Consider the following 12,851-nt stretch of genomic DNA (forward strand, 5'->3'; position numbering starts at 1 on the left):
TTCTCTTTACCCCACTGACAGTGAGGTCAAGGCCACAGCGGTGGTGGGCAGCAGAGGGCACAGGATGCCCAGCTCCTGCTGGACTCAGCGGCCCTGAACATAGTGGCTGCCCGGGCACCGGCACTTGCCTCTGGGGTCCAATCAACAGGAAATGCGTTCGTGTCTAGGCCTGGGGCCACCAGAGGTGCTGGCAATGACCGTCCCCCATACACCGCATGGCAGACGCCCTGCCCCAGCTCCTTCCCACCAGCGATTCCCAGAGGGCTGGGGGCGTGGCAGGTGCACCAGATTGCCGCCTGGAAGCCCCTGTGTGCCTAGCAGTCCTGGACAGATCCCCTAGGACCTCACCCTGCCCCCTCAACACCCCCTCTCAGCCAGGACACTCAAGAAAGGGAAGCCTTGGGGATCCCACTGCCACCGCTTGGGGGACCCCAGTGCCACCGCCCATGGGGACCACACTGCTACTGCCCAGAGGGGATCCCACTGCCACTGTCCAGGGAGACCCCACTGTCACCGTTTGGGGGATCCCCAAACTGCCCAGGGAGACCCCACTGTCACCACCTGGAGGATCCCACTGCACTGCCCAGGGGACCCCACTGCTGCAGTTTGGGGTAATCCCATTGCCATTGCCCAAGGAGACCCCACTGTCACTGCCCGGGGACCCCACTGCTGCAGTTTGGGGTAACCCCATTGCCACTGCCCAAGGAGACCCCACTGTCACTGCCCGGGGACCCCACTGCTGCAGTTTGGGGTAACCCCATTGCCACTGCCCAAGGAGACCCCACTGTCACTGCCCGGGGACCCCACTGCTGCAGTTTGGGGTAACCCCATTGCCACGGCCCAGGGAGACCCCACTGTCACCGCCCAGGGAACCTTGTTCTCGACAGGGAACAATTTCCAGAGCCTTTCTTGCGTCACAGGGCCTGGCCTTGTCCAGAGGGCTCCTGAGGCCCCGGTGTGGATCAGCAGGTGCACAGAGGGGGGCCCGCAGTGGGGGCACCTTGTGAAGGCTGCTGAGGCCCCCAGCGGAGGACAGCTGCCCACTGCTCAGACAGCTCTGCTGTGACTGGCCCTTGCTCATCCACAGACAGGGTCTGGAGGCTGGGCAGCAGGCAGCCCTGTGCTGCCCCTTGCCTGAGTTGGCTCCCATCTTGCTGCGGGAGGTTGGGCTAAAGCTAGGGAGCTGTCCCCTGCTGCCTGCCCCACGAAGGTGCCAGACAGGAGGGCAGCGGCGTCGGCCATGGTGGCCGTGCCAGGAGAAGGGGCCCGTGGCTGCCGTTCAGCTACAGGCCTGTCTCTGGACCCTTCTGGGATGATTTGGTGACAGTGGTGCCCCCGGGAGCCTTGCAGAATTTTTGTCTGAGGCACGTGAGGTCACAGGGCGGGCCCTGTCCCCACCCAGGCCCTTCCGGTCCTTGGTATCAGAGATGTACCTGTGCTGAGAGCCCAGCTTGCCCTTGGCTGGCCGAGCTCTGAAGCAGAGCTGCTGGCCGTGAGCCAGGCTGTCCCCGAGGCCTGGACCCCTGTGGTCCAAGGGAACGTGGAAGCCTGCCCCTTCGTGTGTCCTTCAACACCGGCTTCCCTGAGCCCGGAACCAGCTGACTGTAGAGGGGGCACGCACTGGGGCCACACCACTGTTGGGGTGGTGGGGAGATCCCTGCTCAATAGGTGCTTGATCTTAGTCTCATCCCAGGAGGCCACTGACCCAGGAGTGTCAGGTGTGGGCCTGCGCTCAGGCAGGATGTCAGGTGTGTGTGGGGGGGTGTTCCCCCTGGGCGTGCAGTGGCCAGAGACTTGCTGGAGGCCACGTGAGGCTGGGGTGTGGGGGACACAGGTTGCCTCTCTGAGGGTGATGGCCAGAAGCCCCCAAGGCCCAAGGAGGTGACAATCGCTTTGGTGGCACTGTGGCAGGGAGAGACCCACTGACTCACCCTTGCTAGGTGGAGGGGTACGCTCTGGCTGCAGAGGGGTCCATGTACTCACTTCGTGGTATGTGTAGGGGTCCCAGGCTGGCTCCCCTGGTGTGGGGGAGGGGTCCCAGGCTGGCTCCCCTGGTGTGGAAGAGGGGTCCCGTCCTAGGCTGGCTCCCTTAGTGTGGTGGGAGGGGTCCCCAGGTGGCTTGGCTGGTGTGGGAGGGAGCTCCCATCAAGGTCTGGCTCCCCTGGTATGGGGGAGGGTATCCGTCCTAGGCTGGCTCCCCTGGTGTGGGGGAGGGATCTCAGGGTGGCTCCCCTGGGGTGACGGAGGGTTCCCTGGTGCAGGGCGTGCTCAGAGGCCCCCTGTCGAAGAGCCATTTTCCTGTTCCCCTATGGAACCTCAGGTGGAGACGCTGACCCACGTGAAACCAGGGCTCCTCCATCTGACGCCTGGGTCTCTGGCACCTGGCAGCCACTGGCCACACGCTGCAGTGCTCCCTGCATAGGTGGTCCCTACGCCCTCCCAGCGTGTCTGTCCACACCTGCCCTGGGGCTCTGGCTCCGGGAGCACCAGCGTCTAGGATCAGATGCAGCTGGCCCAGCACCCACCTTTGTGAATCCTGGTGTGGGTGTTACCTGACTGGCCCAGAGGAGAGTCCACAAGCAGATGGCCAAACCCCACCAGGGTCACAGGACATCTCCCAGATGTGGGCAAGGGGCCAAGCGGCAGCCAGGCGACGCAGCCAACCACAGGGAAGGGCATGGCGGGTGCCCACGTGGCTCTTAGGTGCTGCCTTGTCAGCCCCCACGGCACAGGAACTGAAGGACACAAATTAGCACCAATTCATCAGCCTGAGCCCGGTCCATCCATCACAAGGAGTTAGCCAGAGCCCGCACCGCCAGCAGCGGAGCTCCTGGGTTCCGGGGCAGTTTGCTCGCTGGCTCGGCACTGGGCTCCTTGGCGTCTCTGCTGCCGAGGAAGGGTGGCAGGCTAGACCCCAGAGCATGTCCTGGGGCTCAGACCTCGCAACAGCCCACGTCACTCCATCAACTAGATCCACATGGGATATGGCAAACACAAAAATCTGACCCTCTTCAGATAGGATTCTGACATGGCTGACGGGGCCCTACTGGGGAGCAGGGGCAGCGGGCCAGGCAGACCCCTTGCCAGGCGGGTTGCCATGGGTTTCGTAACAGAGCATGCGAGCTTGGGGGGCGGCTCCTGACAACACCTTGCTGGGAAGGCTTGACAGTGGGAACAGACCCTGGGGGAAGGAGAACCGGGCGCTTGCTGTTGGAGACACTGGGAGTGCCCCTCGGGGGACATCGAGGACACTCAGCCAGCACTGCTCCATTCTGCCATTGCTGGGCCAGGCCAGGGCCAGCAGCGAGCCCGAGGTGTGAGCCAGGGCCTGGGGTGCAGAAAGGGCGGGTGGCACAAGCTTTCCAGGCCTCTGGTCTCAGGGCCTGTCTCTGCTGCCCATCACATCTCAGACCGGAGGCCTTTGCTGGGCAGGATCCCTTCTGTGCCTCCGGCGTCTTCCATGCATCTGATGTGTCCATGGCGTCTGTGCCATGCCCTGTTCCCTCCTGTTCCCGAGAGGAGGAGCCAGCAAACCTACCCCCACGCCCATGCACACACCTGCAGCATCTGGGAGCCACCTAGGGACAAAGCTGTGCTGTCCACGCCCCTCCCTGGTCATCCCACTGTCCAGGCCACTTCTCTATCCACGCCCCTCCCTGGTCATCCCACTGTCCAGGCCACTTCTCCTTGTCCAGGCCCCTCCCTGGTCATCCCAGGTACCTGCCCCCAGCCCCAAGAACAAGGAGCTTGGCCTGGGGGAGCAGTCCGTGGCTGGGACTCCTCTCCCACCAGGGGGATCTGGTATCAAGGGTACAGGCCCAGAACACAGCGCAGGAAAACACAGGGCAGACTGGATGGGGATTGGGCCTTGGGTAGCCAGGCCATGGGCAGGCCCAGGGACCAAAGGCACTTGGGAGAGATGGCCCTGTCCCTGGTTCCAGTCAACCCTTGTGCATCATCCACAGTGCTGGAGAGCGGATGGCCCACAGCTGGGATGCAACTCAGGCAGAGGCTACAGGGGCTGGGTGCCCATCCACCGAGTGCCGCATGCGGCAAGAAGAGAGCGGATGCCAGGCAGTGCCCAAGGCAAGGTGGCCGGGGAAGCTGGCATGCAGGAGATGTGGTAGGGGCAGTGTGAGCCTGAGGGCTCACCAGGCTCAGTGCGAGGCCCACAGCCTCTCACTAGCTCCTTCCAGACAAGCAGCAAATGCTCTGGGCAGCAGCTTGGCACTTGCGACTCCATCCTTACCCCACCCAGCCTTGCTGGTGCCCTGGGGAGCCTTGAGAGGGCTGTGCGTGAGTTCTGGGACCCTGCCCAGTAGCCCTACAGCCCAGCATTGCAGGGAGCAGGGTCTGATGACTCACAGATCAATTAGTGCCAACCCTGCAGGAAGTGGGAGCCAGGCCTGCTGGCACTGGGCCCTGTGCCCCAGCCCCAATTTGAACGGTAGTGGCCTTCCCTGCCCGGCGCCTTCCGGGGACTCCTGCTTAGTCCCTGGCCCCACAGCAGCCAAGAGGACACCCCGCCCCCATCTGGGAAGAAGCTGAGGCATCTGTCGAGCTGCGTTCACTCCATAGTGTGAGGACATTATCACCAAAGACCACTGGCTGGACAGCTGAAGCAGGAAGCCTGGGTCCGGGGTGGCTAGTGGTCGTCCCTGGTCCGCATGTCCACAGCAATCAGGTGTGGACAGAGGTCCTGAAGAGCTCAGCACTAAGGGCACGTCCAGGAGGAGCCAGCAGGGACTCCAGACCCACAGGGCCTGGGGGAAGAAAGCAACAGGGGTATGTCCATGGCTTCAACCTATTCCAGCCTCGCACGGGGTCTCTGGGACGGTGTGTATGCAAATCATCACCTCACGTCCCCGTGTGTGTGTGTTTCTACATCTGTGCGGGTGTGTGTACACACAGCACCACCTCACGTCCCCCAGTGCGCACAACTGTGCAGGTGTGTGTACACACAGCACCACCTCACGTCCCCCAGTGTGCACATCTGTGCAGGTGTGTGTACACACAGCACCACCTCACGTCCCCCAGTGCGCACAACTGTGCAGGTGTGTGTACACACAGCACCACCCCACGTCCCCCAGTGCGCACATCTGTGCAGGTGTGTGTACACACAGCACCACCTCACGTCCCCCAGTGCGCACATCTGTGCAGGTGTGTGTACACACAGCACCACCTCACGTCCCCCAGTGCGCACATCTGTGCAGGTGTGTGTACACACAGCACCACCTCACGTCCCCCAGTGCGCACATCTGTGCAGGTGTGTGTACACACAGCACCACCTCACGTCCCCCAGTGTGCACATCTGTGCAGGTGTGTGTACACACAGCACCACCTCACGTCCCCCAGTGTTCATCTGCACACTTCTGGGTAGGTTACGCTTTGCTCAGATGAACTGCAGCATGTCCCACCTGTGTGCCTGCTGCTCCCCATGTAAATTACTGCACATCCCACTTGTGTTCTCCTCACCGTATGGAACACATAGCACACCCCACTCCTGTTCCCGCCTCTTGTCATGTAACCCTTAGCATGCAGCATGTATGTGCTCTCCTGTGCCACATGAATTACAGCATATCTCATGTGTATGCCTGCCTCACGCCACGTCACTGCAACACGGCTCAGGTGTTTGCTCACCCCATTTGGAGCATGCAGCTATGGAGGCATGGTCTACTTTGCTGCTGGAATTTGGAACCAGAGAAATCCTGACTCAGCAGCAAGGGAAGGTGGAGGTGCCAGTAACAGGCCACCCAGAGCTAGGTCCCAATCTGGTACGAGCTCCTTGTTTGTCACGTCGGGCTCTGGCTGGGGAAGCTGGGGATCCTGCCATGAGTCTGCCGTGCCCAGGAGAGCCAGGCCAGAGCAGGGTGCACGTGGCTGGCTGGGGGAGAATGCAGCGGCTGCTAAGGGAGGGCAGATGGTGGAGTCTGAACCTGAAGACAGGGCACAGGCCACAGGACAAGCCACAGCCCGTGGGCATCGCACAGCTGCTGCCCACTCAGTGGGCCGTCCTGTTTAGGAGCCAAGGTCGGCAGCAGCAGCACTCCTGAAGGTCCAGATCATTTCCGGAGCATAAGGGCCCACTGCCTGGCCTGCTCTGCAGCTCTCTGGCCACGCCCAGCCCTGCAGCCCGGCCTCCTCTGCCCTGCAGGTCCTGCTGAGGACTAGGACAACTTCACCAGGGCAGGAGTCTCCCGAGGCAACTACCACAAGGCCACACAGGGCCTGGTGATGCCAGAGCCTGGCAGGGGGACTGTGCAACCAGGCCCAGGGTGGGACATCGACCAAGATCTGAGATCTCCTTGCCAGGCTCAGGGGCCCTGAAAGCTGGATGCCCCTCCGCAGGCACCCTTCAACCCCCACCCACTCAGCTGCCCTCAGGAACACAGAGGATGTGGGAGGTCAACTGGTCAGCCCAGCTGGTGGTGAGGGAGTAGGCGTCACAGGGCAAGTGCCCCTCCTGGTCCTCCGCGTCAGCCTGGGCACCCCAGCTTCCGGGCACCTCACTGTCAGGGCTGGCGGGCACCTCTGCCCAGAACTGTCTGTCCACTAGAGCTCCAGGCGCGGAGGACGAGTGTGTGCGTGGTCACCTCGCCTTCCGCCCCGACCCAGGCAGCCAGCGCCCAGGCAGTGGCCACGAGCAGTGCCTAAAGCAGGACACGCCTGAGGAAACAGGAGTGGCACCGAGGGCCAAGGGTTGTGTCCTGGTGCCAGCGCAGAGCCCGGCCAGGCACAGCACTGCCACGTGCGGTCCCATGGCAGGATAGACGGGTGCCCAGGTCACGTTCTGTGATGTCCCACAAGGTTCTGCCCTGAAGGCAGTGCTCGGGACTGCAGTGGGTGGGGCAGAGGGAACACGATGCCTGCGGGGCTTCTGGTGGTCCGGAGTGAGGAGGTGCTAGGCCACCCTGGTGGCTGTGGACAGGGAGGCCCCAGCTGGCCTCTGTCTGCCCTGCCAGGAGTGCGAGACCCATGCAGGGTATTCCCCAGGTGGGGGGGACTCTGGGGACAGGGCCTGGGCCAGCACACCACCCCACCTCTCGTGTGTGTGGCTGGCACGGAAGTGGGGGCTCAGAGAATCTCCAGGGAGAAAGGGACTCTCACGGGGTCCTCAGGTGCCAGGGTCACAGTGGCCAGCCTCAGCTGCCTACCACTCCTTTCTGCATCCAGACCAGAGAGGGTCCCAGGGGTGGCAGTGCCCCCTGTAGGGCAGCCCCAAGCACCCAAGCAGGTCAGGGTCCTCCCTGTCCACCTGTCTCCCGCTAGCTGCACCCCTCACTCTGGGTGACAGGTGGTGATCTGCTGGGCTCATTAACGCCCAGCACCATGTCATAATGCAACAAGCCCAGCGCTTCCCAGCCGCGCAGCTGTGGAGCCATATAAAGAAATGGGGATTTTAATGTTTTGCTTTTCTTCCCTTTCCTAGTGCCACATTATCATAACATTTCCTCATAATTACGCCCATAAAAGTCACCTGAAGACACTTCACGCCACCCCAGTTCATCTGCAGCTCTCACCCGGTGGACGCTGTGTGGTAGGGCCTGAGCTGCTGACCGACTCCTGTACACAGGCCCTGGACCCTGGGTCCCTTCCTGCCTAGGGGCACGTGGGGTAGCGGGAGAGGCCCAGGGCTGCTGGGTGCCCATGTCCCGGGTGGTGCGGCGCCTCCTCATGGGGTTCCCCGGATCCCCGCGGGAAGGGGCCTGGACCTGGTGGGGGGGCGCCTCTGGAGCAGCTGCGGGGGGACCCATCCTCCTAGCTGAGTCCTGGACCTTGAGCTCAGAGAAGCTGACCCCCAGGTCAGAGGCCACACATGGAAGGAGCTGGCACACACAGCCCAGGTCCCCAGCGGGAAGGGAAGATGCCCTCGGCCTCTCTGAGCACCCACAACCACTTCCAAGGCACACACGGGCATCCCTGGCCGGGGCACCCACGTCTGGTCAGGGCTCCTCAGCAGTCCTGCTCACTGTCCCCAGCTCTCAGGTGGCCACGATGCTCCCCAACACTGGCACGCTGCAGCTTGCTTACGGCCCGTCCGGCTGGAGTGTTGATCCAGGGTTCAGGAGCCGGATGACGGGGAGGCTGGGGACAGGCTCACTGCCCTGGGCCTTCCGAGGGGGACACTGCGGCCGGCTTGCAGCCCACGCATGTGGGCTCCTCCCGCACCAGGTCCCGGTTGGGGCACAGCAGCGCGGGGACGTCCGAGGGCCCCGGCTTCCCTGGCTGAGCTGCCCCGTGGGAGACAATGACGAGGCCGTGTTGCCATGGCAACGAGCCCCCGGCCCAGCTGCAGGTGCCTCTCCAGACGCACGAGGGCGCCCATGTCCGGCCGAACTGGACACACTGGATGGGCCCAGGGCAGGGAAGCTGGCTGGGCAGCAAGGCTGGCTGGAGAGGGAGGCCAACCCAGGGCAGGAAGGCCAGCCCGGTACGGAAGCAGGCCGGGCAGCGAAGCCCGCCGGGCAGCGGTCTCTCTTGCTCCGTGTGGCTCAGGCGGGGGACAGGGCGCGTTAGATACCCAGGCTGACCAGGAAGGGCCACTGCATCCCGTGTGATGTCCACCCCAGGACAGACATTCCTGCTGACCACAGCCAAGATGCTCAATGTTTCCCACTCTGGACAGATGGGCAAGGATCACAGGCACCTGCTACCGGAATCAACCCGAAGAACAAAACACCCCTAAGCCCATTCCCGCGCCGCGCCTGCGCTATCCGGGTGGACATGAGGACGCTGTCCATTCCATACAGCATTTGAAGTTCTCCGAGTGCATTTCCGGTCTAGCAGGCTGTGCTGGCCAGTGCTGTCTCTGTCCGTGCTGCCATCACAGGGAGGTGGGCACCGCTGCCAACGCGGTGTGGTGTCCCGGCTTTTGTTCAGAACCACCCCACATCCTCGTGGGGGAGACAGATCAGGGAACATCCCAGGGAGGGCTGAATGCTGGGCCAGCCATGCCCTGTGTGTGTGGTCGGGCGGCTGCGGCAGGCACCCTCGCCTGGGCCCTGGGAGCAGGGGCTGGCCAGGAACGCCAGTTTGAGGCCCCATGGGAAGCAGAGGGCCAGGAGGGTACCTTGAAGGAGGGCCCCGCCGAGTGGGTGCAGACTCGAGGTCCCTGTGCCCACCTGCAGAGCTCCGAGAACCAACCCCCAGGCCCTGGGCGCAAGGAGCCCCTCTCCAGGCCGCGTCCTGACTTCTGTGGAAGTCTCCCAGCGCCCCCTCTCAGCCCTGCCGGAGACCACCAGCCGTCAACTCCCTTCCCATCACCAGGGCACACACACAGCGGGGGGTCCTGCAGGGGAACAGGCCCAGAAGTGGCCTCTCAACCCCCACCATACCCTCAGACCTCCCTCCCCCATACTGCTCCCGCCCGGCCAGTGCCTCCCGAGGGGTGCGCCTGAACCGCGAGGGGCCACAGCAGCGCTGGCCGGCGCCTCCCCGCGCCGCGAGAGGCAGTTTGGGGAGGAAGGTGACGCGGCGGGGCCGCGAGTGGGATCCCTGCGGGGTGCGCCGTCCCGGGACCCGTGCGCCGGCCGCGAGCCGCGCCACCGAGGCCCCGCAGTCTCATTCTAAGGCGGCGGGAGGCTGGGATGAGCCGAGGAGGCCCTGGGCTCCGGAGGTGGCGGCGCCGGGGGAGGGAGGTTCGGCGCTGGCCTTTTTTTTTTTTTTTGGTAAAGAATCCATATTTTTCCATCACCTCCCGCGCCCATGGTAATTCTCCGTGGCAGGTGCTCGCGAGCGCCGGAGACGAAAGGCAGCAGAGGCTGGGGCTCGGCGGCAGGAGCCCACCAGCCCGCAGCATCCCAGCCCCGAGCCTGTGCCCAGGGCCCGGCCACCCACCCCTCCCCAGCCCAGCAGCTGCAGACGCCCAGCCGGACGCTGACCCGACTGGGCCGTCCTGAGTGTGTGCGGCCTCGGGCCACCCCCACGCCCCCAGCCGGTCCGAAATCTGCGACCGTGCACCCCCGCCCCCCATCCTTCCCTGCTCGCGCCCGGGACGCCTAGACCCGACTGAGCCACCCGAGTCCCGCGTCCCGCGGCCCTGTGCCAGCCGCGCGGGGTCCCTGCTCCGGTGCCCGCCGCGACCCTCGGATGGCCCGAGGCGGCGGCCACCCACCCCTCACTTCTCTTGAAGAACGCTCCTGGCGAGCCCCGCTGCCCGCGGAGCAGAAGCTCCGGCCGCGCGTCCCCGGCCGCTCCGCCGACTCGCTGCAAGTGCCGCCCGCTCGCCCGGCCCGACCGCCGCCGCCTCCGGAGCGCGCGGCTCGGCCGGGGAGCCGCTGGCTGGGCACGGCCAGTCGGCCTGGGCCGGCAGCCGCGGGCACCGCCGCGCAGGGACGCGCCGCGCCACCCGGGGCCTGGAGTCGCGGGAGGGAGGCCCGGGCGCAGGCGGCCAGCCCCAAAGTGCCGGAGCGCCGTGGGGGCCGGGCGGACCGGAGGGCCCCCTCCGCGCCCAGCGGAGAGCCGGCCGGGACCGGGGGGGTACCCCGCGCCTCGCGCTTGTAACTCCGCACCGACTCCGGGCGGCGGGCATCCATCGGCCCGGGTCGGGGGCCCGGAAGGCCATGCGGGGCCCGGGTCGCGCGGTACTCACTGCAGTACGCGATGAGAAGGCTGGCCAGGATCATGAACGCCCAAAAAGTTGAGGACAAGCTGGGCAGGGAGGCCGCATCTTGCCGGCTGCTGGTCCTGGGCGATGGCGCCATTGAAGCCGCGGCGCCCGCGCGGGGGGCAGCAGCGCGTCTCAGCAGCCGGCCCTGCCCGCGCCCCCGCGCCGGCCTCCACGTGCGGGCCCCGCGCGCGCCATCCTCCTCCTCCTCTTCCTCCTCCTCCGCCGCCGCCGCCGCCGCCGCTCCCGGCCCACTGCGCCCCGCGCCGGCCCGCCCCGCGCCGCGCCCGCGCCGCCCGCGCCCGCGCCCGGGGACGCCGGCCCCGCGGTTCTGGGCGTCGCTGCGCGCCCCGGCAGCAGCGCGAGGGGCGCGCCCGGCGCGTGCCCGGCGCCGCGGGGGCCCAGCCTCGGCCCCGGGACTGGCGGCGGCGGGAGGCGGAGAGGGGGCGCCGCGCCCGAGCCGCGCCTCTGGATGGCGACAGAGACGGCCCAGCGCGCGCTCAGCCTGGGCACCTTGCGGGGAGGACTGCGTGAAGTTTGTGGACCTGGGCCCCGCGTGGGTATCTTCGTGGACGCCGAGGCTTATAAGGCTGGGGTCTGGGACGGTGCCTGACGGGGGAGGTGTGGGGCCCTCAGTTGTGCGTGGCGACCCTGGGCCTTGGGAAGCAGGGCCCGGAACCCACGCAAAGCTGACAGGGACCTGCCTGGCGCCGCTGTGGACTCTGTTACAGGACTCCGCCCCAGGAGCCCTTCGCTTGGTGCCCATGGTGCATGGCCGCCTTGGCCACCGTCCTGGGCTAGCTTTTCCTGGAACTCCGGCCTCACCTCTGCTGAGCATCCCAGGGCTGCATCTCATTTGCCTCATTTGCATGGTTAATGCTCATCAGACAAAGCAAGTGGAGGCTCCTGCAGGGCTGTCAGGCCCCTCTGTTGCCTCCCTCTGCAGCCGCGAGAGGGAAGAGCCACAGGCCCTGTGCCTGGGGGTGCAGGCTGCTCTGGCCCAGCCGCTTGCTCCGCCCTGGTCTGTGGCTGGCGTGCAGGGACGAGCTGTGTCCACGCTGCACGGTCGGTGTCCACGCTGGCGTTTCCTTACATTCTCATTTCCTGTTTAATTAAAACACTCTTGCCGCTTTGTGAACACCTGCTCCGCGGCCACTTCTCTCTGCGCCCCCTTCTCGCAGAGGGAGACCCGTGGGGGGTGGCGGCGGGGTGAAGTCCGCCTGGGGCTGGTGGAGGGCGCTTCCTGGGCCCAGCACCCTGCCATGGACGCAGGAGTCCATGCCTTGGAGGACTTTTCTCTGCTGCCAAGGAGGTGTGGTTTTGCAGTCACAGGTTCTGCTCAGTTCTGGCCACTGGGGACCACTGGCTTGGGCTAGACACCCCTGCCTGCGCCCACACTCGTCCATTGAGTGACCAGTGCAAATGGGGGACCCTGATGATCAGCAAGGTCTCCCCAAAACTCTTCAGTCCCAGTGGGAAACGGCACCACTGTGGCCAGGGTCCTGTGGGTGGGGATGGAGGTGCGGGGGGGGGGGGTGTTGGCCAGATGGCCGCTGTAGCTGATGCTTGTGGGTGTCACCTGGGGGTAACTTGAGGACGTCAGAGCTTGGGGCCTGGCACAGACTGAGCCTTGCAAGTTCCCGCTGGGAAGGGTTCCATGGAGCATTGGGGCTGGTGACCTGGAAGGGGACCTGCTGGTGACCTAGGCGGGGAAGGCCACGCCCCAGCGGAAGGGACCAAGTGGGCGGGTGGGGGAACGGATCAGAGTCAGGCTGTGGAGGCCAGAGTGCGGCCAGTGCCCCAGAGCTCAGACAGCACTGGGGCCAGTGCCTGGACAGCCCTGCCCAGCCCTGGTGTGATGCCGAGGGGTGTAGGACCCAAGTGCCAGGTTCTGTTGCTAGGAGACAGAAAGCTCAGGCTGGATCCCAACGTGAACGAGCGATTGACAATTTGTTGTTGTTGATGACGGCGGACTTTGTTGCCAGCCTGAAGCAACAGGCTGCAAGGTTCTGAAAACCAGAGAGTTCGTCAAGAAGCCCAGTGTGCAGTGACTCCCAGGGGGAGGGGACAGCTGTGCGGGTGACCCTCAGGGCCTAGTCGGGCTGCATGCTGGCCATGGGGACCTGGCAGGAGGAGGCGTGGCTGACAAGGGCAGTCCAAGGGGGTGCGGTCTCCCTGACACCTGCTGTGGAGACAGTGGCTCAGGCGCCTGCTCGGCTGTGTTTCGGTTCGTGGGGACGTGGGA

At 65.4% G+C, this 12,851-nt stretch overlaps 1 protein-coding gene across 1 annotated transcript in view; it reads right to left on the minus strand.

The window, feature by feature from the left end:
- Positions 1-10,793, minus strand: part of TAFA5 (TAFA chemokine like family member 5) — a 68,068-nt gene extending 57,275 nt beyond the window's left edge. Inside the window, exon 1 of the mRNA XM_058673430.1 lies at positions 10,592-10,793. Within this exon, the coding sequence (XP_058529413.1) occupies positions 10,592-10,703 (112 nt within the window). The 5' untranslated portion in view covers positions 10,704-10,793. The remainder of the gene's footprint in view (positions 1-10,591) is intronic.
- Between the last annotated feature and the right edge of the window lie 2,058 nt (positions 10,794-12,851).

This window comes from Ochotona princeps, chromosome 15 (genome assembly GCF_030435755.1).
Source record: "Ochotona princeps isolate mOchPri1 chromosome 15, mOchPri1.hap1, whole genome shotgun sequence".
NCBI lineage: Eukaryota > Metazoa > Chordata > Mammalia > Lagomorpha > Ochotonidae > Ochotona > Ochotona princeps.